Genomic DNA, 25544 nt, shown 5'->3' with positions numbered 1-25544 from the left:
TTTCAAATTATATATGTACTGCCCTGGCCGGGTGACTCAGTTGGTTAGAGCCTCATCCTGTACACCAAAAGGTAGCAGGTTCAATGCCCAGTCAGGGGGCGTGAAGGATGCAACTGATCAATGTTTCTCTCTCTCCCCCTCAAATCAATTTTAAAAATTCTCTAGTTATTGTGTATTTAAGACCCTACTTTGTTCTAGAAAAGATTCAAAGGACATCTGGGCCCGGCCATTGTGGCTCAGTGGTTGAGCGTCGACCTATGAACCAGGAGGTCCCAGTTGAATTTCCGGTCTCCATCCCGTACAGAAGGCAACCGATCAGTGATTCTCTCTCATCATTGATGTTTTTCTCTCTCTCCCTTCCTCTATGAAATCAATAAAAATATATTTCAAAAAAGCAACACAAAAGAAAACAAAGGGCATCTGGTATTTTGAGTGCACCCTAGTGACCAGACTGCATCTAGGTTTGTGTTGGGCACATCTCCTCTAGCCTCTTAAGTTACGTGATTATAATCTTTATTTTGTCAAAAGGTAGTCATATTTAACAACACTGTATTGCCAATTGTTGTTCATCATATAAATCACCAAGTATAGTTTTGTGTTTGTTTGCCATGTGCAAGAACCTACACTTGAGTACTTTTCTTTAGCTTTAGCATTCCCTGTTTAATTCCTGCCTAACGAACTCATGTCCAAACCTACTGCAGGTCATTAACTTAGGAAGAATTATGTAACTATCTACAAGTGAATCAGCAACCCCGGGACAGGCAGGAGGAGGTGGCAGAGGGAGGAGTGGCAAGCTGGTGGGACTGTTTCTGCAAGAGTGGAGCCTAGTGGAGAGCAATTAGGACGCAAGTTACAGGAGGAAATATTAACAAAAACGACAGGGAAGAAGAAGGGATTGAACGGACATCAAAATTGCATTAGGTAAGGTGTCTTAGAGATTTAATGCCACTGTCTTCTTCCTTGGTAATTGTATGCACTTATAAAGAAATCATAATTCTGAGCAGGGTAGATGCAAATACAGTGAACCTGGGTCACAAAAGCACTTCATTTCTTAGCACGCCTGACATTGTCTTGCCAAAGGACATAAACCTTATCTTACCTTCTTGGAGAAAGGGAGCTTTGCAGCCTGCAAGTGTGAACAGTCCTGGGCTTGCTGGGCGATGGCTTCTGTGCTGGTACCTGTACCGACTCAGACAGCAGTTCATTCATCAGACTGTACGCTTGTGAAATTCGACGACTGTAGTGGTCACAGAGTAGCAATCTTTAGAGAAAGAATTAAACAACATTTAATAAGTCACTTTCAGTTCATATTTCTAGAAGGAACACAGTGTTTGAAGACCACTTAGCATGTGTTTTTTTCAATGCTTTTCAAATGCACTTCAAATATAATATTCAAGTTCATATGTCTGAAGACCATTACACAGTATTAAAGGTGCCTATAGCTGTGGCCTTTGAGGTAGTTTCAAAATGCATCCACATTATCTGAATTGGGAGAGGGGAATCCAGAAATAAAACTCATAAAAATTGGAGGAAATAATATTTGAAAACAAATTCCTAACGAGGCTAGTGGAGTCTAATTATTTTCCTTGCAGCACATCCCATAGTTGACAAAAAAGGGACTACTGTGGAAACCGGAATTCCTTAGGCTTTTTTTTTTTTTTTTTTAGGGGAGAGTGCGAATGTAATTCCCCACTACCACAAATTATGCAGTCGAGTTTCCCACATTTGGGGAAATCGCAGGGGTCAGCACATCCGGAGTGCAATGGACAAGCCTCACCCCGGGAAAACCACCTTCATGATCATGGTCTCTCCCGCACCAGGTCAGTATCCACAGGCATTTTCTATGCCTCAGGTGAACAAGCCAGAGAGAGGGTACTACCGCTCACCTGTCCTTTTCATGCTTCATCTTTTGACTCAGCCTGATTTCCCTTGAAGTCATGTAAAACTGTATAAGAAATAATCCAGTTAGCTCACTATTGTACAGTACAAACAATTAAACCATTATGATCCATGGAAAACATGAAAATTCCACTAATCAATTTTAACAGGAGGTTAAAACATAATTTTATTATTTAGGAAATAGTGCAAAATACTGTCAAATTTCATGAAGCTTCTGACCCCAGCACAAAACATGAAAATGTTAAAGCATCATGTGATTAAATAAAATCCAATTTAATGAGTGGAATGCAAAATCTATTTTAGTAGCTAAATTAATATGTTTTCTAGAAAAGAGATCCTTAACAGCTGCATTTAAAAGGGAAAATAAGAACCTATTAAGGATGGAGACACCTCTACTTCGTACTCTATCTGGTGATTAATCTCACCAACAGCTTGGTTGATAAAGCAGAAATGAACCAAACTTCTGAAACCATCATTTTGATGTTTCAAAATGTTCACCAGAAAGTTATTGCAGTGAATTCATTGTGACTGTAAACTCTTCAAAACTTAGGCACCAAGAGGCAAACTAGCAAACATCGCTATATACATCTTAATGTTCGGTAGTAAGAGTTATGTTGAGTTGCTGATAAGGTTAAGTCTTTTCATACAAATTTTATGTATAAAAAGGTGCGCACAGAAGTGAATTCACTTTCTCAAGATCCTATATATAATAGTAACAAATTATGATGTTTTTAATTACATTAACCCCTCACTATTCCCATACCTTTACCCAAATAGAAGCTACGAATAAATGAGGTCCGAGATCTTGAAGGACACGTCACAAAGTTTATAAACCAGAGTCTATTTATTCTTAATTTGGACCCAACTCTGACCCTCTTGGGTATTTGTTTGGCTGGCAGGGAGGGTGATATCAGACCCCCCGACCCCTGACCCATGGGGTGGAGAAAACACACACATATCCACGTGCACTTTCAGATTCTGGTTATGTACCTCAGCAGCCCTGAAGGTCATCCCCATGTTCTCAGAGCTACTGACAAAATGTTACATCGGCATCAGCATGCTCTCTGCAGACACAGGTAAGTAAACTACCTTTACGCTGCGAAATAAACACTTTAAATACTAGTTCACCTACTTCTGCACCATTTGGTGCTTAAATGTGATGATCTTATCTGGAAAATTCACTTATGGAATGATGCTAAAAAGAATGAAGTACTTATTTTATTTTATTTCATGTTAGAAAGTAAAAGATGAACTGTAATCGAGATGAACCTGACTGGGACGTTCCCAGCACTGGGATGACTGAGAACACTGCTGTGTCACCTTTAGAAGCACCTCCGACCCAGCCAGGAAATGCCACAGCAGGCTCAGTGAGCACAGTGACAGTCTGAGGGACAGGTGGCACACAGTGCCCTTGTTCTGTCGGTACATGACCGGACCATACTTTTTAAAGTGTTCTGTAGGGAAGGTACGGATAGAAACAGATTTTAAATGGCCCCCCGACACACACACGTATTCAGCTGCAACAGACTCAGTGAAAATAGGGGAACTACTCCAACCGTCACAGGAGTAGTTCAAGCTCCTCAAGCTCCTCATTTGTGTAAAATGGTAGAGCCATAGTTAGCCTGCGGGAGAAAAAGTACTTAAGATGATAATTCAATGGAACATGGGTTGTGCAATACTCTGCTACCTTTTGTTAAAGTCATTTCCTAACTTAAGTAAAATGCTGACTTTTCTGTCAAATTAAAAATGCATTTAAATTTTGTTCATCCTTTTCTTAAATTTAGCCAGGAAAAAACCACAGGCATCCTGTGACGTCCCCTTGTCCCTGACCCTGCAGACTCACCGCGTTGCTCCTGGGGCAGAAGGGGTCATGCTCCTGCCCCCTCCTCTCCGCCAGCTCGTGTAAGTACTCCGCCATCCTCTCTCTCCGCTTTCTTCTCATCCAGACTTGAATCTCTCTTCTCTCCTTGGCAGTTCTTCCAGGTCGGCTACCGGAAGATTGCTGAATCCTGAGGAATGTAACAGGCAGAGTATTGCTTGACTTTAAATGTGTGATGGACATAAGCAGTACCACAACTACATACTGTTTATTTGTTAAGATTCTGTCCCATCTCAAAAAGCAGTATAGTTACAACCCCTGGTCAACTTGCTGAACCTGTCCCCTGAAATCCCTGGAAATGACCTTGGAAAGGTCACCAGTGGCCTCTCCAGTCTTTATCCCACTGGACTTCTCTTTAACAGTTGATACAATTTGGCTTTTCATTTCTGCTTTGAACTCTCTCTTCCCTGATCCTTTCTAACTCAAAACTCTATGCAGCAACTTACACTGGCCCCTTCTTCTGTGCTCACCACTCAATACTAATGTCTTCCAAGGGGCTGCTTTGGACTTCTTAGTCTGTAATCTGTTTCTGGATTATCTCAATCATTTCCAAAACCTTCCTACAGGCATAACTCCTGCACGGCTGCCCGCTGGATCCAGCCTCCCGAGGGCGACCTCTCTTCCTTCCCTCCAAGCCACAGGAGGGGCCAGCACTGTACTGTGCTCCGATGCCTCTCCAACTTCCGGTTTCCCCCTCACATGCATTTCTCCCAGGAAACCTCGTGGACAGCTAGTCCCACGAGGCTTCTGCTTCTCAGAGGATGAGAACTGACTCTAGTAGTACTGAGAGTCCAAGAAAGCAAACTCGGCACCCAGGGTGCAAAGAGGGCACCACCCTAGGAAGGTGGGTCACGGATATAAACGATGTGTTTTACATGAATGCATGCTGTCCTCCTGGGAGTCTGGGCTCGGTATGCACATTTGCTTAGCAAGACAGAAAATGAATGCAGTTCTAGGTGTAAGGTGCCAGGAGAACATTCAGTTGGTAATGTTCATCGGTACTTAGTTTTAGGTCCTCCCAGAAGCAGATGCCAAAATGTTTATGGTTCAAGAATATTCAAAATTAGCCATATTTCATTGAAACGTCTTCAAAGATTTTTTTCTTTATCATGAAACATTTTCTGATGTTTACGTATCGCTCCTCCCCTCCCCAGTAAAACCTGTGGGCACTGGGTCTCTGGACAGGCCTCCCCGGGACACAGCAGTTCATACATGTTGTCACAAGCTACCGCTGGAGGCAGTGTGTCCTGTGTGCGGGAGCCTGTGCCTGGTTTCCCCTGGAATTTCTCCATGTACCTATTCCCTTTGCTGATTTGGCTTAGTATCCTTTTGCTGCAGTGAGTATAGCTGTGCGCGTAACTGGTTGAATTCCGAGTCCTCCCGGTGAGTCACTGAACCTGGGCTGATCCTGGTGACCCTTTCACCGGGGTCGGAGCCGACCGGCACTGAAGTCTGACCGCTCTCTCCACCTCCCATAGTCCCTCACAGGGGTTCCTCCAAATAAATCTCTTATCATCTAAATCTCATTTTGGCATCTGCTTCTGGGAGGACCTAAAACTAAGTACCGATGAACATTACCAACTGAATGTTCTCCTGGCACCTTCTACCCAACACCACAGAAATCATCCTCAACTCTGTCATCCACGTAGAGAGTCATTCTCACTTCCTCCTGACAGTCGCCAGGTTTACTCGCGCTTGGGGCCCTGCACTTCCCATCTGAGCCATCTCACTACTAAGTAAGACCTCTGATTGGCTCCCATTTCTGGTTTAAAGCCCTTTGCTGACCACCCCCTACTGCTTGCAGATGGGCTAACTAGGAGAAATAGGATTAAATGTGTGTTGTACTCAGTGCTGAGGGTTTGGGAAAATGCATATGATGCAGATGTACCCTGTAAGTGAAAGTAACCAGTCTGTGTTCTGGGGAGGGGAGGAGCAAAACAAACATCACAAAATGTGTTCATGATAAAGAAAAGACCTATTGTAAGCGTTGAATTTGTTTCAGGAAAATGTGGCTAATTCTGAATATTCTTGAACCATAAACATTTTAAATGGTTAGAAATTAATTATTAACAGAAGTATTCAGGGTTACCTAGAGATGCTCCTGGCTTGTTGTTCTGTTAAGCCCAGCTCTTTGCTGGAAACTCCATCTTTGGTGATAAGGTCATCAATAATGTCTGCAATGTCAGTCAGCCCAGTCATCTGGAGTGGATCTGCTGAAACGCTTCATTTGCAAATGCAATTTGAGAAAAGTAGGTCAGTATCTACCACTTACTACAGCAATAAGAACATGTAAAACTATGCCCTCTGAGAGCATAAATGAACACAAAAATGATAAACATAAATACTGTTCCTTGGAATACTATGCTGCTGTAAAAAAGAAGGAACTCTTACCATTTGCAACGGCATGGATGGAACTGGAGAGCATTATGCTAAGTGAAATAAGCCAGTCAATGAAGGAAAAATACCACATGATCTCACACATTCATGGATAATAGAGACCATTATAAACTTTTGAACAATAATAGATACAGAGGCAGAGCTGCCTCAAACAGATTGTCAAACTGCAGCGGGAAGGCCGGGGAGGGTTGGGGGGCAGGAGGGAGGGGGGTAAGAGATCAACCGAAGGACTTGTATGCATGCATATAAGCATAACCAATGGACATAAGACACTGGGGGGTAGGGGAGGCCAGGGGATTGTCAAGGGCGGGGGGAAAAAAGGACACATATGTAATACCCTTTGTAATACTTTAAGCAATAAAAAAAAAAGAATACTGTTCCTTGTATTCTTTAATCCAGTAATCCTCAGTGGAAAAGCCTGATCATCAAGAATTGATCAATATGTGCTCTTACAAAAGCAACATGAGGCCCAGGAGACAAGTTCTCCCTGTCCTGCCTGAAGAAACTTAATACATATACAATAGAAGAAAATGTAGCCAATGCAGCTTATGGTATCCTTACTGTCTGTGCTAACACAGTGAGGGGTGTGACAGTCCTCAGATTTTTTAAAACATCTCATTCCCAACGGGAATTAATTATGTTCCTTTAATCCACAAAAAAATGTAGTATAGATGTTCACATACATATGAACAACGCAATTGCCAGAAAGTATATACCCAACTTTAAGTAAAATTGTAGATTAATTCTTAAGATATTTACCTCTCAAATAACTCATCATGGTTATTCACACCTTAAAAAAAAAGACATTATTTCAAAAATTTTTCAGGTCAGTTAATTTTCTACTTTCAATTATTAACCTGACTTAGGAATTATATAAACAGAAATTAAAATATTTTTAAACCTCCAAATTGGTTTAAAGCAGCGGTTCTCAACCTGTGGGTCGCGACCCCTTTGGGGATTGAATGACCCTTTCACAGGGGTCGCCTAAATACATCCTGCATATCAGATATTTACATTACGATTCATAACAGCAGCAAAATTACAGTTATGAAGTAGCAACGAAAATAATTTTATGGTGGGGGTCACCACAACATAAGGAACTGTATTAAAGGGTCACGGCATTAGGAAGGCTGAGAACCACTGGTTTAAAGGTATATGTGTGTATTTATCCTCCTCTTGAATACGCTATTCGGTAGGAAATGTCCACATTTTTAGATTACTACTTCTGTGCCCAGAATACTCTGAATAATACACTTTAGGAAGTACAATCTTTCTTTGCTTAGTACAGTTTAGAATACTGGAGTGCAATTTATTAAAACACTCTCAAAACACAAACCTGTATGGGAAAATATCTCATTTAAATCCAAGAAGCCTTTACCAAGAGAAAAAAATTACAAGATTTAATGACAGCTGGTCTATAGCCTTTCTTTTATTTAAATGACAGCAATGCCATTTAAAAATAGCAATTTTTGCTGCTTACATTATTTTAACAATGGTAATAAAATATACTGTAAACATTCAGTAAAATCATTGACCATCGATGTCTAGGTTTAAAAAGAACAGTTCAAATCCACTGTCAATGGTAAACCATTGCACTTAGTAGGACCTTTCATTCCCGTGCTAGAGGGATCTGTTAGGACTAAAGAAGATCATTTCATCCAGCTGCAAATGAAACAGAACGAAGGGGGCACTAAAGTTTTCTAAGTCTCAATGTCCTTAGCTGTGAAGTGCGGACATTGACGTTACCGGCCTCGCAGCCAGGTGGCCCGGGCGATAATTACAGCCACTATTTTGTTTTCAAATTAAAATGCAAGTTGCATAATTGGCAGTGTTTGAATTTCTCAATTTTTAAAAAAAAATCAAATATTTTAGTAATTCCAGTTGTAGATTTCACACTAATAAGCTACATAGAGATATAATGCTTGCTTGCAGTGTATCTTATGAAGGTAATAAGACAGAGTTCATGTGAATGGTGCAATTGTTTAACTTCCCTTCCCCCAAAATTTGTAAGTATTGTAAAATGGCTTCACAAATCCTTCCTAACTTTATTCCCAGTAAATACTACTCAGTAACAACAATATATTGTTACATCCTTCAGTATATTGGAAAATAAGAGTGTAAATTAATAAAGTGGAGAACAATACCAGGAAAACTCGTATTCTGGTCACTGGAGAGGCTGAGAGCTGAATCGGCAGAAGGAAACACACACGTTTTCGGACGAGAATGAGTTTCTGTTAGTGAAAATTCATCTTCAAAAGTCTGTTCTTTGTCACTTGGATCTTCCTTATTCATATGAGTCAGGAAATGCACTAATCCAGAGTCTATATTACAATTAAAATAGTAGAGGGAAAATCACATGTAAAAGACAATGCGCAGCAGACACTTCCACATGGCAACAGATACATCAGAAGTTTGCAACATATTCTGATAGCTTGTTACTGTTTAATGAAATATAAAATTTATATATAAATGATATATAAAATTTATACTCTCCAATAGCAAAAAAAAAAATCTGTTAAATTTCTTATCAACTTCAGAAAACATAGCAGACTGAGCTAAAGTGGACAGGTGCCTGCCCACCATAAAAACACAAAAGAAATGCTAACTTAAAAAAAAACGGATTAATACACAACAAAACCCTGTAAATAAAACAATCCCCTGGTGCCAGAAAAGGAATGGAATTCAAAGCTGGGAGTAACTGGACAGCGACACTGGCGGAGCCCACAGAGGACCCGGGAGGCTCTGCAGGCTGCGGGGGGAGGGGGACCAGGCCGCTTAGTGCAGCCTGGAGCCGGAGGACAGCAGCTCTGTCCTCAAGGTGGGTGTGGGGAAGCCTGCCCCGGACGAGCAGCCAAGACGTTTCTGCTGCCGGGAGAGTGGACGGAAGGAAGATGAAAGTCAGCTCTGAGAAAGCAAACCCCTGTCTTGCCACGAACAGGCGTGGGGTCTGAATTTACACCATCAATGTAGCACAGCAACTCCAAGCCAAGAGGTGTTCACAGAAATCCGTCCTAAAATTTTCTACTTCAGTGACAGCAAATGCAAACCACTCCCAGACAAGCATGCACACTCAGCAGAATCCCCCAAAGATGAGACATCACAAGTCGCACAGAGAAAGACACAGCCACGGAAGAGCCGTATGCAGACTCCACGACGGAGAACATGCCCGCATGAAAGGAAGCAATCTGAAAGGGCTTGTACACTACTAGCCAGGAAACAGATAGAAGAAGACACAGAAACCACAATGAAAGAAGAGACCAGTATATCCAAAGAGCAAATAGATTTGAAAAAGAAACAGAACTTCTAGACATAACAACGTAGGCACCAAAATTAAACGCCTACAGCAAAGATGCCATGGCAGAAGAGAGAACCTTAGGCTAAAAGGTGGGTCGGAGGGCACCAAGCACATCGCTGAGAGAGAAACGGTGGCAACTGAGAAGTGGCTAAGAGGGAACAGAATGAGAAGGTCTGACGTACCATAGAGAATAAGTAAAAAGAAATATGCACCTAGGAACAGTATCAAAAATGCCAGAAGAGGGGACAGCATCGGCTTCTCAGAGAAAAGGGGCTGCCGTGGGAGCCAATCACATTTCCACACCAGTGACCCCAATCTAGGAACTGGGGCTGATGGCTTCAGCTCAGTGAAAACCATCCGTATCTGACATTCCAAAGGCAATGCTTATTCTTTCAAAGCAAGGCTCTGGGCAACCCCCACCCCAGCCAGCTCCCCACAAACCTTCTTTGGAAATGGCAATGGGTTTTGAAGCCAGTGTTTTTTCAGATTCAGGGCCAGACGACAATTCAATGTCATCCACAGATTCAACCTGTAGAAAAACCACACCACAAAATAGCTGTTATAAATTTTATAGTGCGCTAATTTCAAAATATTGTAAATAATTTTATGTAGGTTTTAAGCATTTGCATTAATGCAACAAATGAAAGAAATGGGAAGTTTTACTTATTTGTGGTGTAACTGATTTAACTTTTTAAGAGGCTCGGGAAAATAGCATCATGTCATATAATTTAGACTAGGGAGCAATGTCAACTACCATCCAGACAAAACCTTTTACTCTAAAGATGAGAGACCAAGGCCCAGAGACATTCAGTGATGTTCTCAGAGGCAGACATGGACTTGAACCGGGTCTTCAAGGCTCCCAGTCAGTGCTGGGCCACAGTAGCCTCTGCCTCCTCCAGGCCTACAAGCTGCTTTCTTCCCTAAAAGGGGCAAGTCAGCAGCTTTGCATTTGTATGTGCTTTCTAACAGGAAGAGAACATCTGAAACCAAAATGCCAAACCTGCCATTTAAATCAATACTATTTCCTTCAAGGCACTTAGCATCATTGCCTAATAATACATTGTCTTACCTCATATATTTTTAGTGTAGTTTCTCATATGTTTAATCCTAACTTTTTAATGTGTGTTCAATAGCTGGATTGAAGAAATACTGTAAACCTGATAAGTACATCTTTAACCTGTCAGCATGCTGGCGGCCTGGAGTGCTTGTTGGTACGTCAGGGATGGAATTCTTACCCTGCAGACCAATCTGCATTTCCCAATATAAGGCTCCAACACATTCCAAATATCTTCACTATTTACTCTTTTATCTGTATTTTACATAAATCTTACTTCCTAAAAAAGGACAGGATATTTGTGCAAAATAATTAAATGTTGGAGACTTCCTTTGTAGTTGTCTATCATGATATGCCCATATACATAAACATTAATCTTTTTATTATGAATACTTTTTAAAGAAATAGAAAACTTGTAAGGACTACTAATCCATTGTATAAAATATTTAAAAGAAACTGAGAATTCCAAATAGAAGGACAGTACTTATAAGTTATAAAAATCTTGAAGAAAATGATAATTAGGAGCAGGGTTTGTTTCAAAGCACATTTTGGTTTTATAATTCATATATATTTTTTCCTGGGAGAAGCTTAAGTTCCCTCCTTAAAAGCTTAAGGCAGTGGTTCTCAACTGGAGGCAGCTGACATCGAGTGCTGAGACCAGGGATGCCACCAGCAAGCCTCCGACGGGGGCAGCCTCCCCAACACACACAGTTATCTGGCCACTCTTCTGAAAAATCAAATGTTTATAAAATTACATTACACTACAAATCTGGTAACTTGGTAATAAAATAACTAAATGAAGACCGTCTACCTCCTTGCGGTGCAGGTCCACCACCGGGCCCACCATCCGGTGCTCGTACTCGGGGAAGTCCTGCTCGATGCGGTCAGCGATGCTCTGTATCGCCAGCAGCTGTGCGTCAATTTTCCGGAGCTGAGAGCTGAGGCGCTGCAGCCGGGGATGGGGGTGCGGGCTGGGCGCGGGGCCAGGAGCGGAGGCGCCCTGCAGCAGTTCCTGCAGCAGGTAATCCCGCAGCCCGCCCCCTCCTGCAGCATCCGGCTGCGAGCTCTCTGCTTTGAATTGGAAAGCTGGCTTCGGCACGTCTGAATATTAATAAGGGTAATAAGAGAGCTGATTACAATTCAGGGAGAGGTAGATGCTGATGATCTGACCTTTTGGAAGATCTCAATTTAAGTGAACATACATCCCATTCCAAATCAGGTTTAATCACAGACTTAGAAATGCCACTTGTCTCTGTTGTGAGGTAAGAATGTGATGTGAAAGTGTTACTGTGACCACAGACTTCTACATACAAGGCAGTTTGAATGTTACTTTAAAAAAATATTTTTTTAATTGATTTCAGAGAGGAAGGGAGAGGGCTTGTGCCCTAACCAGGGATCGAACCGTGACCTCCCCGTTCCTAGGTCGATGCTCAACCAGTGAACACCACCAGCCAGGCTTGAATGTTACTTTTATCCTCTGCTACAAAAATATAATTAAAAAAGCAACTTTTCAACTCTCCTTGAAAACCAACAATATCACACAGTAAAAGCTAGACCCAACGTCGGCCATTCCTGACTCTGCGGATATCTCCGGCAGTCAACCTGCCCGACCTACCTAACTTGGAGGGCTTGTGAAGATCAAGCTATGGGGCAAAATGATCTGAAACATGTGACTTACTAAACAAATGTAACTGGTGCTCACTGTCGTTCAGTCCCGTCTGGGGGGACCTCCCATGGGGACAGGAAGGCACATCCCAGGGCTGGCGATATGGGTGGTGACGGGGTCTTTCCCCAGCAGCTTGGGCTGCACCTCTGTTACCTTCCTCAGTGCTATACCACCTGCCCTTCCCGTTTCCCAGCAGCCGGAATGTCTCCCTTCATCACTCTCGGGAAAGAATGTGGTGCATGAACTTCAAATAGAAAATACAGCAAAAAAGCCTGGCCGGCGTGGCTCAGGGGTTGAGCGTCGACCTATGAACCAGGAGGTCACGGTTCGATTCCCAGTCAGGGCACAGGCCCAGGTTGGGTGCTCGATCCCAGTGTGGGAAGAGCAGGAGGCAGCTGATCAATGATTCTCTCTCATCATTGATGTTTCTCTCTCACCCTCTCTCTGAAATCAATAAAAAGAAAATACAGCAAAAAAAAAAAAGGACATGCTCAAAGCCCTCATGGCCAACAGACCTCATGAAACAGCTTTCCTTTACCCGGAGAGCCTGCGCACCCCAGTGACGTGGGCAAGTCACCCAGGAGGGGACCTCGGCGTCCCATGGGCTGCAGGGCTCCCCAGCCCAGCCAGGCTGCTGTTGTTACCGCCGGTGTCCCTACAGGAGATGCAGCTGTTACTGGAAATAATGAGTAAGTTTCCACTAAAACAGGGATTTGCAGTTTGTTTTCCATTTTAAATGCCTAGGGCCCCGCCACTCCCTTTGCCCAGCCTTTTCCTCTAATGCAAATCCCAGGCAACTCTACGGTGTGACTGCCTACATTCTGTGTCTTTAAAGTATATTATGTAAAAACCGTGATAACATGTAATTTTAAAATGTCTTCCTTTAAACAGGCATTTTTAAGTTCTTCTCTTCGATAAGTATAGCCGGGTCCACTGACATTCTCGTGACCAGGCAGTCTCCCTGGCAGAGCATCCCCTCAAAGGTGGGCACGGGCTTGCTCCACTGGCAGAGGCCAGCAAGCTGTCGTTTGAAATGCTGCCCAAGACATTCAGTGGTCACAGGGCGACGGGTCTGGTTCCAGTTTTCAAATTTCAGAATTCAACCGATAGGAAGTGAAGGGCAACTCCAGGAGGCCCAGGGAGCCACAGGCGCTTGGCTGGATGCAGCCTCTGACCCGCGAGGGCACCCACAGACGCTCAGGGAGGCCAGATCCAGTGAATCTTGCCAGTCTCCCAGGCCGTGGCCAGGCTGGGACTGAAGCCCAGGTCTGTTCTGTCTGGATCTGAAATGCACGCTCTTTCCTGCTCCAGCCTGAAAGCCGGCAGCCTCCCACGTCCTCCTCACGCCCCACGCAGCTGGCAGCCCCGGCGGAGAGAGGCCAGAGCCTTCGGGTGTGAAATGCTGGCCCTATGTGCACTTGCGGCTGCAGACACCCGCCCTGCCACCTTCCCGCCCTGCTCCTCACAGCCCCCGAGGCCCGTGCTGACACCATGAGCAGGCAGTGCCGACTGCCCCCCGGCATCTGACAGCCCAGGAGGGGCCAGGCCTCCAACAGGTCGCTGCTGCAAGAGGTCGGGCGCATGTTTGCTCATCTGGTCCTTCACATGATGTAATGACTGGGTTTTGAAGAAATCATCTTCTTTATCTTGCAAGTATGGTACAATAATGCAACCTGATTTATGACTATAAAACTCAGTATTTTACTATGAGGTACTGTTGGCAACCAGGCCTGTGTATTCCTATGTGCTATTCTAGAATTTCCTACCTTTTTAAACATGAGAATTCCTTTTAACGCCAAAAATCTCATGAAACCCCACAGGACATTTTTTGCCAACCTCATTAATTGAGAAAAGACATCTGCAGCCTCCTTGCAAAATATCCATGGCCGAGAGCCGGACCCACATTTACCCACTGTCCCCATCTCCTGGGCAGGGGAGAGGTCGCCTGGTTCGTTTTGCAATTGCCAGGGTTCAGTGCTCGTCTCCCCCAGGGCAGGGAGCGGAAGGGGCAGCTCCTGCTGTCCTCTGGGGCGCTCACCTCTGTCCTCTCTGACTGATGATGGAGGGGAGGGGACCCCCGGCTCCTCTGCTTGGGCAGCGCCTGCTCTCCAGCTCCCCACCTCCACACAGGATGGCGACACCTCTGCAGGTGTGAGAGGTAAGTCCACCGCAGAACTGGCAGGTCCTATCAAGGAAGCAAAAGGCATAGAAGACTGATCCTAAGCTTCTAAACGCGGAATTCGGAAGATTAACATCATTTCTGAGCACGAATATAAACATCCAAGATGCAGTGGTTCCCAGGGGAGCCAGGAGACGTAAGCAGGGCGAACAATGCTGTGGGAAAACTACCTTGACTCTTCACCCTGCGCAGGGGAGCAGCGCTGGTCACGGACGCGGCCATGTGATGTAACGCCGCAGAGGACGGGCCTTCCGCCGCCCGCGGGAGGATGTCCTCATCGGAAGGCTCTCTGACAGGCACTTCCTGCAGGTCGCCAGCTTCAATGTCAATCACATTTAGGTAAGTGTGTCCAACCTGAGCCAAAGCGTAACATCCAAGGGGGTTACGTTCTTTACTCTCTATGGCCACTCTGCCCGCCCCCCTCCTGCCCTCCACCCCCATAAAAACGTTCGCTTCCGAAGGCAAGAAGGGCTCCCAGGCGCCCACCTCAGGGAAAGCTGCAGGAAGAAGTGCTATCATCTCAGTGATAATATTTAGGGGCATAATATTTAACCTACGCTTTTGACCTTTCCAGCAAAGCTTACCTTTCCAGGTAAGACTGGCAGCCTCATTTCATCTGTACAGTTGAATAATGAGGATGACCCCATACTAAAGTTTTAGCAGAAAGCTATTATGGAAACTTCTGACCAAAACCCAAACCAAATTTCATACCGTGTCCGGTGCCGAAGGTGACAAAGGCTTCTCTGCCCTTTCGGAGGGAAGCTTGAGATTCAGAAACACATCTGGGGCCAACGGCTGAGGGACAGTCAAAGGTTCACATTCTGAAAATTAAAAAAAGAAAAATCAGGAGTATAAAAAAATCAGTAATTAATCCCAAGTCGTTAGCTTTTAAGAACAAGTTATCAACAAACAACTTAACATGTATTTGTTGAAAATCTAAGTAAAAGTTTCACAGGTATAATTTACTCTAGAGCAGTGATGGTGAACCTATGACACGTGTGTCAGAGGTGACACGCGAACTCATTTTTTTGGTTGATTTTTCTTTGTTAAATGGCATTTAAATATATAAATATCAAAAATATAAGTCTTTGTTTTACTATGGTTGCAAATATCAAAAAATTTCTATATGTGACACCGCACCAGAGTTAAGTTAGGGTTTTTCAAAATGCTGACACGCCGAGCTCAAAAGGTTCGCCATCACTGCTCTAGAGTAACTCTTAACGGAGATTGACGATTGCTTTTCTCATATGAATGATTCAAAGAATAATAAATTAAGTCATGTCAAGAATATACTGTATTTTCTATTTTCCATTTCAGATCATATTAAGTCATGTTTGTTTATTTAAAAGAATTTCAATAAAATCGGATTTTAGGAAATTAACCTATCACCAATTTCTTTTTTGCTTTCAACATTGTTTATCTGTTTATTTTAATAGCTTTATTGAGGGGGACCTAATTCACAGAGTCCATAGATAAATTTTACTACTTAAGATGTTTAACACCTAAATTTTATAAAACTCATTTAACTTCTTATTCAAAAGTAAAATAAAGAAACCTGTCACAATAGATCAGCAGACAATCTAAGATAGGAAGTGAAAATACTTAAATTACCATCTGTCTCTATTAGATCCATGGATTGGTGTGGATGCTTTTTCATGGCGGGGTGGGGGGACGGGACTCCTGTTTTGACATCATGCAAACGTAATATTTAATAGTCATGCTTTCTCAAAAAATTTTTTTAAAAAGGGAGAAATCACACCTGATGTGGAGGAGATGGCTTGTTGATTTTTCTGACATTCAGAAACCACTTGAGAAGCAGCTTCTTTATCTTTTAGTCAATTAGGAGATTTGAGGCAAAAGGAGAAATAGCAAAAGAAAAAGGATTTCACAAACACAGGAAAAATTAAATACATAAATGCAGATTTTTAGACTATTGGGTATAAAAGATAGTAGAAAAGTAGACTGACAGCTTAAGTTTTTAAAAATTAATGATAACTTCGTATTTTATTATTATTTATATCCTGGGCCTCATTACCTGGCAAACAGGCTGCAGACTTTAGATTACCCAGCAAAGAACACCCAAGCACTATCTCATTTAAGAATGTCTCACAGATGACCAACAGATATATGAAAAGATGCTTAAGGTCATTAATCCTCAGAGATGCAAATTAAAACCACAAAAAGCTATCACATCAAGCCTGTCAGAATTGCTATCATCAATAAATTAACAAATATAGCATGCTGGTGAGGATGTGGAGAAAAGGGAGCCCTCATGCACTGCTGATGGGAATGCAGACTGGTGTAACCACTGTGGAAAACAGTATGAAGATTCCTCAAAAATTAAAAATGGAACGGCCTTAATGACCCAGCAATTCCACTTCTGGGGATATATTCAAGGAAACACGAACTACTAAATTCAAAAGAATATATGCACCCCTATGTTCATTGCAGCAGTATTTACAATAGCCAAGATCCGGAAGCACATAAGTGCCTATCAGTAGATAAGTGGATAAAAAAACAACAACCGTGTAGTACATTTAAACAATGGAATGTTATTTGGTCATAAAAAAAGAACAAAATTTTACCATTTGCAACAGCATGAATAGACATAGAGGGTATTATGCTAAATGAATTAAGTCATTCAGAAAAAGACAAATACCATATGATTTCACTTATATGTGGAATCTAAAGGACAATATAAACAAATAAGCAAAACAGAAACAGACTCATAGATGCAGAAAACAGCCTGGGTGTCAGAGGGAAGAGGGGTGGGGACTGGGTGAACAGTGAAAGGATTGAGAAGGACAGATTGGTAGTTACAAACTAGTCACGGGGAGGTGAAGTCCCACAGAGGGAATCCGGTCAGTAATATTGTAATCACTATGTATGGGCCAGGCGGGTACTGGAAATGGCAGGGGGAACACTTTGTGCAGCATCTGATTGTCTAAACACTATGCTGTACACCTGAAACTAATGCAAAATATTGACTGTAAACAGTAATTGGGGGAAAAAATTTTTTTAAAGGGATATCTCAAATCCGCACTAAAAAACATCTTATACATGCTCAATCTCATTCAGAAAGAAGCAAAAATGTAAAAAGTGAAATGCCTTTCTTTGACCTTTCAAACTGGTAAAGATAAAAGAGCTAAATCACAGAAATGACAAAAAAAAAAAGGCTCTTATGCAAAATATCTCATTGAAGCCTTATTTTTGGAAGAAAAATACTAGAAACCACTAATGTACTTGACATTAAGGAATTACATATTTATGGCACAAATGGAAAATGTTGTCCCAGCCCATCCAATACAGCTACATGTCATTAAACAACCCTTAAACACCTGAATATCTATCCATCCAGCATTACTAAATAATACACATGTTAAACCCCACTTAATTAACACTCATTTAACCCATTAATTCATGTGCAATTCGCAATGATACGGAACACAGCAGATACGAATCACCTTCAACACCGCAGCAAACATGTCCCATACTGTAAGTGAATAATGAAATAATAACGTGAAGACACTCTAACTGGAGAGTCTGCCCCCAGGGACCGGGGAAAAACAAACACTGGAGCCACGAAGGTTAAACTCTTAGGGAGCAGAGCAATGCCCCCTGACGTGTGTGTGCCGACGGCCGGGGCGCACAGCTGTGCTATGCATGTCTGATGGCCAGGGAGCACAGCTGTACTCTGCATGTCTAACTGTAAAATGCACAAAAGACAATGGAAAGAAAAAAACACCAAAACATTACTTCCGAATGTGCCGTCATAGTTCATTTCATCTTCTTCACAACTTGCTTTATTATCCATTCTACAATTATCATCAATTACTTGGAACCCATACCAATAAGTATTTCACAATAGTATAAAGCAGCCGTGGGCAAACTATGGCTCATTTGAAATGAATAAAACTAAAAAAAAAAAAAAAAAAAGACCGTACCCTTTTATGTAATGATGTTTACTTTGAATTTATATTAGTTCACACAAACACTCCATCCATGCTTTTGTTCCAGCCCTCCGGTCCAGTTTAAGAACCATTGTGGCCCTCGAGTCAAAAAGTTTGCCCACCCCTGGTATAAAGTCAGAGGTTTGAAAAGGCCCCACGAGGTTCCATACAGTTAAGAGAAACTGCTTCCCGAATATCCTATAAAAGAATCACTCCAAGGCCAAGGGCAGAGAACTCACATTTACGAGGGAGTCTGTTGGGCACTACTCCTCCACCGCTGTTTCCCTCTCCGGGGGCAGAGCTGCGTCACCCTCCCCACAGCACAGGCAACCCGGTCCCTCTAACTCACCTTTTCCAGCCACACCCCGGCCTCCCAGCCTCAAGCTCGACTTGCCAGAGTTCAACATTCTGTCCATGGAGCTGGGGTGCAGCCCAAGGCATCTCTGAACAAACATCTCTAATATGCTTTAAGTTATCACAAATTCAATTGGAAATTTGATTTTAAGTTTCAAATGCGTAAAGCATGTATCAGGGTTGGGGACAAGAACCTGGGATGGCTGACTAACACCACATAATTTAAAATTCCCCAAAAAAGTCTAAATATATTAAATGTTGCAAAATATAGGAATGTTTTAAGTTAAAGTAACGTAGCGTGTTACCTGGGTCTGTGTTTGTACTTGCATCCTGACATTCCACAGCTTTCTTTCTGACAGAGGCCAGGAAATGCAGCCCAGCGGAGGTAGTGACGTCATCGTGTAGCGTTTCTTAAATGTAACAACAAACATTGGAAACCACTGAGGAGGAGCCAACAGATTACAGGAGCCCAGAGGCGGAGGAGCTAACGCAAGGGAGGGGGGTCTGGGGTGTCGAGATGTTACCAAAGGGGACTTTCTGAATGAGGTGGCATCTGACCCAGAGGCCGCTCAGTGGCATCAAAACCAAAATCGTGGGGACTCTGCACGCCCGGCCTCGGCCGGAGGCATTGTTCTGGCTGAGGAGCAGCGTGATTGTTAAGCAGGGACTGATATGGTCAGACCGATGTTCTGGAAAAAGCAGCCGGCCAATGTGTGGAGCACGGATTTGAGTGGAAAAACTGAAGAAAGGCACCCGGATGAGGCTGCTGCAGTGCAAGCGAGACAGTAATGGTGGGGACGGGCAGAGACGCCGGCGGAGGAATGACCAGGGCGGGAGACGGGCACGGCTGTGAGTGCCCAGGAGGGAGGGGCAGGCCGACCTCAGAAGGACCTGTGTTTGGGGTTCGCTGGTAGTAACACCAACAAAGAGAACAAGCCAGCAGGTGTGTGACTGTAATGCTGTGCCCGAGGCAGTTCAGTTCCCACCCACGTGGAAAGGTGCGGCGGGAGGTGGGATCGAAGTCCGCAGTCTGTTAGGGGGTTTGGGTGTAGACTGGGTTTTCCTGAGCTCACCCAGGAGTCTAGCAGAATAAGAGAGTATCAGCTATGCTGTGTTGTAATAACTACTCGGTTCCCAGCACAGAGCTCCCCACACCCTCAGAACGTCCCGAGTGCGGGGCGCCTTTCATCACTCACGAGCCCCCGGTCAGACCCGAGTTTATGCCAAGGCAGCGGCTCCCGGCGGCCCCTGGAGAGCTCCAGGCCGGGACTGGCCAGAGGAACCAACCACAAGATCAGGGGGTTGGGACTTGAGCCCACCCCACCCCGCCCCAGGGAGATGGAGTCGAGCACCAATGGCCTGTGCCTATCAGTCAGGACTACGGAATGAAACAACAGCTATGGGCCTCTGGGGTGATGAGCAGGGGGATGTGCTGGGCGGGCGGCGCCCCAGAGAGGGGCTCCCTGAGGAGAAGCCTTGGGGATACACACATTCGGCTGCAAGAAGAAACGGACCAGCTGAAGAAAGAAAACCATTTACTATCCATAAGCAAGTTCTCTTTCCTGAACTGAGGCCTTTACATTAAAGTGCATGTGTTTTCTGTGATGAAGCTGACCCCGGCACGCTCTTCCATAATTTCCTGTTGGGCCTTAAATATCAGTGTGTTATTGGAGCTTCTAACTAATTGCATTGCTCCACTGTAGCAGTTGGCAAACTTGCTCTGTAAAGGGCTGGAGAGTATATGCTTTGTGAACCACAAGGTCCCTTTCTGCAACGCTGGGCCTGCTGCAGCGCAAAAGCCGCCACAGACAACGTGCAATATGTGGACAGGGCTGCGTTTCAGGGAAACCGATTCCAGAAACAGGCGTGGTCTGCACCTGGCTTGGGGCCCTAGTCTGTCAGGAGCGCTCTATTGGATAACACACACACACACCACCGTGTCAGATCACATGGGAAGAATTTAGCCTCATTTTTATAGAAACATCTATAACTGAACTCAGACACCACACTCATCAGGCATATACATACCTAGAGGAATTTCGAAGGCATCCAACGTCTGGGAACCACGATGCTCTCGCTGCTCCTAAACGAATCCCAAATGATCAACCTAAGATTAACTCGATGACATTTATTATTTTGAAAAATATATATCATAGCTCTGAGAATGGTTAAGTCTTAGGAATAGGTTCAAATCCCTTAATTCTAGAAATATTTACTCTATCAAATTATTTACTCCATCAGTGTAACCCTACGAAGGAGTTTCCGAAAGTCCCAAGCCAGGCAATAAAGAAAGAGCGTCACCGGCTTCATGACTAACTACAGCCTGCATTCTCTCCTGCAGCGAGTCTTAGCTCACCGTACCCCCTGGGAACCCCCTCGGGGCAGAATTGTTCATGGGCCCACTAATGAGGACTTCATGAGAAGTGTGCGCCTTGTAAACAAAGCTGTTCCATTTAACCTGTTGTTGCAAAACTAGGTAAACAGGTCCCGGCTTAGGAGTGTCGGAAGAGATCCGAGTTCCAACACAGGTTGCATAGTAAACGTGTATGGGACCTTTTAGAGGCACCTAAGGAGAGAGATGAAACTGAAGTAGGAGAAACCCAAGTCACACCCAATGCATCACGGTGTCGCAGGAAAAAGCAGAGTGACTTCAAGGTAAGAAGGCCACAGGCACATGCTCTAAGCCGCAGCCTTGGACTGGCCATCGAGCTGCTTCCACCTCACACTGTGCCCTGCTCCCGGAGGCCTGGGTGCTTGATCCGAGTCTGCAGGTCACAATCGGTGCTCCAGCCTGGCCAGGTGCTCCCCTACCCCCCCTGACTCTGCGAGGCCGGGGAGAAGGGGCAGGTGTAGGTACCTCGGCTCTCCCAGCTGCCCCTGAGTCATGATCAGGAAGGAGGGCAGCGCCTGGGTGCACGGTCACACTAGGTTTTCTCCTTTGCTGCTCGGAGCTGTTTTCTTGCAGCTCTTTCTCAGCTCGTCGTCTTTGCCTGTGAAAGACAACAGTGTGAAATCTATGCCTACTGTTTCAGTAACACCAACCAGTGTTTCATTCGTGTCATGCTACCCAGGGAGACAGTTATGGAAACTATGTCCATAAATTATTTTCAATGGCATTTAATTAAATTAGCAAGATATTCTGCTACAATAAAAGCAGATACCAGCCGAAGTCGGGGACACATGACGTTGTTCCCAGCTCCTCTGCTAGGGGCTGACTGTCTGGGTAACCACAGGGGTCTCAGGCCAGGATGACACCCGGTAGGGATGTTCAAGCTCCCTTTCCTTCGGTTCTAAGCTGGCCCAGGAGCCTCCGGACACCTCCATTGAAGGAGGCCTACTCGGAAGACAGAAACCTGGACAAGGTAGAGGAAGGACCCATTTCTGGAAAGAAAGCACTGATAACAGAAGGTAGGGCCATAAATGTAAACATTTCAGAGTGTTTTCTAACTAAGTAATAATCTGCTGGTCAGGACACGTATTGAGCACAACACTGGAGAGGCCCTTCAGCACGGGTCACAGCCCTCCTGCTACAGGCACACGTCTCAGCCTGACGCCAGCCTGTCACTCAGCCTCCCACTCCTAGATGAGGGAGTGGAGGGCGCGGTCGACGGGGAAAGGCCCATTTGGTTCCGGGTGCTGAGAGGACAGGGAATGCTGCAGAGCGGGCGGCTCCCCTGCCACAGGAAAGGAGCCCCCCGCTGTGAGCGCCAGGAGAGAACTGCCTACTAAAATGGAAAAAAGAACAGCCTTTGTCTCCAGCCCTGGCCGTGTGGCTCAGTGGACTGGGCATTGTCCCGGGCACCCAAAGGCTGCTGGCTCGATTCCTGGTCAGGTTTTGGGCTCGAACCCCTGTAGGCGTGTGCAGGAGGCAGCCAATCGACCCAGGTTTTGCTCTCACATCAATGTTTCTCTCTCTCCCTCTCTCTGAAAATCATTTAAAAACATCTTTAAAAAATAAAAGTATCTGTCTCTCACACACAGGGATTTTCCTCGTCCTCAGGTGTGTTCCAATGCAGGACACCGACAGGGAAACGGAACACGCAATTGTGTTTGGTAGGAGGCTGAGCCAGCTGACTCACAGTTTATAACCATGTGACGTAACGGAAGGGGTCACTTAAACCTTGCCTTTTCTTGCCGCCCTTTCCTGGCCTCACTTCAGGAGGGTCCCCTTTGTCCTTTCCAAGCTGCAGGTGCCCAGGATCGCCTTGTTCCAGGAAGTCGGGGTGTGGTCTCTGTTGGCTTTGCTTAGACGCAATGAGGTTTCCAATCAGAGTAAGCTGAGGGGTTCTGTACTATAAAGAAAGAGATAAAGCATATTAATGTACAATTACATACTTCAATTATGCAATATGCTAATAAAATACTGGGAAAAACATTTGTTTAAATCAAACTAAGATGTGCAAGAGGTGAAACATGACAAAGATGACACGCTGACTTGGACGGGTAAGATGAAGATCCTGATCTTAAAGAGTAAATGACAGTGGCGTGCTGAGAATTTCAACTGGGTTGCCCTATTCCAAGTTAAGCTACAGTCCTCATCTTCATTTCTTTTCCGTATTAAAAATCTTCCTTTTTGCCGTAACCGGTTTGACTCAGTGGATAGAGCGTTGGCCTGCGGACTGAAGGGTCCCAGGTTCGATTCCGGTCAAGGGCATGTACCTTGGCTGCGGGCACATCCCCAGTGGGGGGTGTGCAGGAGGCAGCTGATCAATGTTTCTGACTCTCTATCCCTCTCCCTTCCTCTCTGTAAAAAAATCAATAAAACATATTTTTTAAAAAATCTTCCTCTTATAAATGAAATTACATGTCTAGCATTTGATTTTAAATTCTTCGAATAGGGAGGATGCACAAGGGTGGAGAGTGTGAATGAACAGACGAGCACACAGCAGCATGTGGATAACCACCAATGCTGAGGACATTATTCTCTCTAATAAAGAAGCCTTTAAATCCTTCTCAAAACGTCCACTTTCCTACCTTTGAAGCCTTTTTTTTCCTGTTCATAACATGTTCAGAAGAAAGGAAGGCATGGTAAGTACTTTTTCTAAGGAAATGACCATTTCTTCTCCTAGTACTATCTTCAAACCTTTAAAATCAATGTATTGGAGTGACATTGGTTAACAAAACTATACAGGCTTCAAGTGGAAGGCATGGTAAGTACTTTTTCTAAGGAAATGACCACTTCTTCTCCTAGTACCATCTTCAAACCTGTTTAATTCAATGTATTGGAGTGACATTGGTTAACAAAATTATACAGGCTTCAAGCGTACAATTCCGTAACGCATCATCTGTATGTTGTAGCGTGTTCACCTCCCCAAGTCAAGCCTCCTTCCACCACCATTTATCCCCCTTTACCCTCGGCTACCGCCCCTTCCCCTTTTTCTCCTCTGCAAATCCTAAAAGTGCGCTAGAAAATGAATTCCTCAGTCACCCTCCTAGGATGGTACTACGGACTTACAAAATGAGAACCTGACCAATGTGAATTTCATCAATAAGAAGCTTTGGTGGCCTTATTAAGATTCAATCTTCTGTTTCAAGTACTTTAAGAAGACACCATTTTTTAATATGTGCAACTACTTATAGACCTGGGTCCATTTAACAATTTTAACCTGTAAAGATTTGGAGGCAATCATATCACAACTGCTAGGAGCCTTGAATAACGCTCCCCCTTCTCCCCCTTCTCTCTCTCTCTCTCTCTCTCTCTCTCTCCATACACACACGCACAAATATACTGGGCATTTTACTTTACTACTTATTTCTTCTGAGAATAGAAGAAACGTGTGTGAAAGCATTCAGCAAATTCTGGTATTGATGTACAAGAAAGACCTAAACCTTTAAAATACCCAAATTATTCTGAACTGCACTTGAATGTGATCGTCAGTAACAGGAGCATTGTTCTTACGAAGGAACAGTGTAAAGGCTCCTCCGGAGAGCGCAGTGGTTACGGTGTAGAGGACACAGGCTGCGCCGCTGCGTCCCCGGCCAGATAATTACCGTGTTTTCCTGCGACGGGCAGGCGCGGAGGAAGGAAAACCCTGGGTGCGTCCTTGCTCCCGCGGCGGCTCTGACAGGTGCGGAGGGAACCGCCACCGGAGCTCTTGAGATGGAGAAAAACGTAAAAGCAGGTTTGGGCTGCAGGTGCAGTAACGGGAATCCGAAGGCATAACGAGGAGATGACTCAAGGGGCCCCGGCTTAACGTCAAACACTCCTCCTGGCTTTGTAGCTGCCGAAGAGTCCTGCTGAGGTGTCACGCTTTCCTGTCCAACGTACTGGTCCAAGTTCAAGTGCTTCGGGATGTCTGTCCTGCCAGCCCCCGCCCCTGTCTTCTGCTCCGCTGCCGGCCGCTTCTCGGGGGCGCAGGGGGCTGGCGGGAACTGGGGGGCCCCCAGGCCTCTCTGGGCGGCGGCAGACATCTGGGGGGAACCCGCAGAGCCCTTTCTGCCGGGAAGGCAAAGGGCTTAAGTCCCTGCTCAGGCTGTAGCTGGAGCAGAGGAAAAGCATCGCCCGGTCTGAAGGCGGTGGCAGCGGGAAGCGTAGGTGCCTTCGGGAGGGCAGAAGGCAGGGACACGAGGTGGAGGGGAGCATTCCCCGCAGGGCCCAGGGGACACGAAGCCCGCGGCAAGCTTTCAGGGGCTGCGGACAGTCCGCTGTTCCGAGGCTGGCCTTCTAATTGACAAGGAATACGCCCGTGTGGAACATTCTGGAAGAGAAAAAAGCTATTACGTAAGTTGAAAATATGTAACAAACTCCTTATTTGGTAAATGCTGTTCAATACGCTTTGGAGGGGTTGGGATGTAATAATTGCCAAAAAGGCTATTTACTCCAGGAACAAAAAACCACCCAACTTCGGGGGCGCCTGCCATGAGGCTGCAG

At 44.7% G+C, this 25544-nt stretch overlaps 1 protein-coding gene across 1 annotated transcript in view; it reads right to left on the bottom strand.

Annotated features, from left to right (window-relative positions):
• The window catches only part of LOC102244738 (chromosome unknown open reading frame, human C5orf42), a 72000-nt gene that overhangs the window by 4264 nt on the left and 42192 nt on the right, over positions 1–25544 (bottom strand). Inside the window, 17 exon segments of the mRNA XM_014544842.1 lie at positions 1100–1261; positions 1887–1945; positions 3743–3908; positions 5868–5999; positions 6935–6965; positions 8320–8496; positions 9912–9999; positions 11336–11628; positions 14106–14375; positions 14540–14723; positions 15081–15190; positions 18979–19083; positions 20702–20756; positions 21531–21663; positions 22799–22965; positions 24665–25018; positions 25021–25447. Coding sequence (XP_014400328.1) covers positions 1100–1261; positions 1887–1945; positions 3743–3908; positions 5868–5999; positions 6935–6965; positions 8320–8496; positions 9912–9999; positions 11336–11628; positions 14106–14375; positions 14540–14723; positions 15081–15190; positions 18979–19083; positions 20702–20756; positions 21531–21663; positions 22799–22965; positions 24665–25018; positions 25021–25447 — 2913 coding nt within the window.

This window comes from Myotis brandtii, unplaced genomic scaffold, assembly GCF_000412655.1.
Source record: "Myotis brandtii unplaced genomic scaffold, ASM41265v1 scaffold384, whole genome shotgun sequence".
Classification (NCBI taxonomy): Eukaryota; Metazoa; Chordata; class Mammalia; order Chiroptera; family Vespertilionidae; genus Myotis; species Myotis brandtii.
Note: the sequence above shows the minus strand (reverse complement) of the source record. Positions and strands in the feature narration are given on the sequence as shown.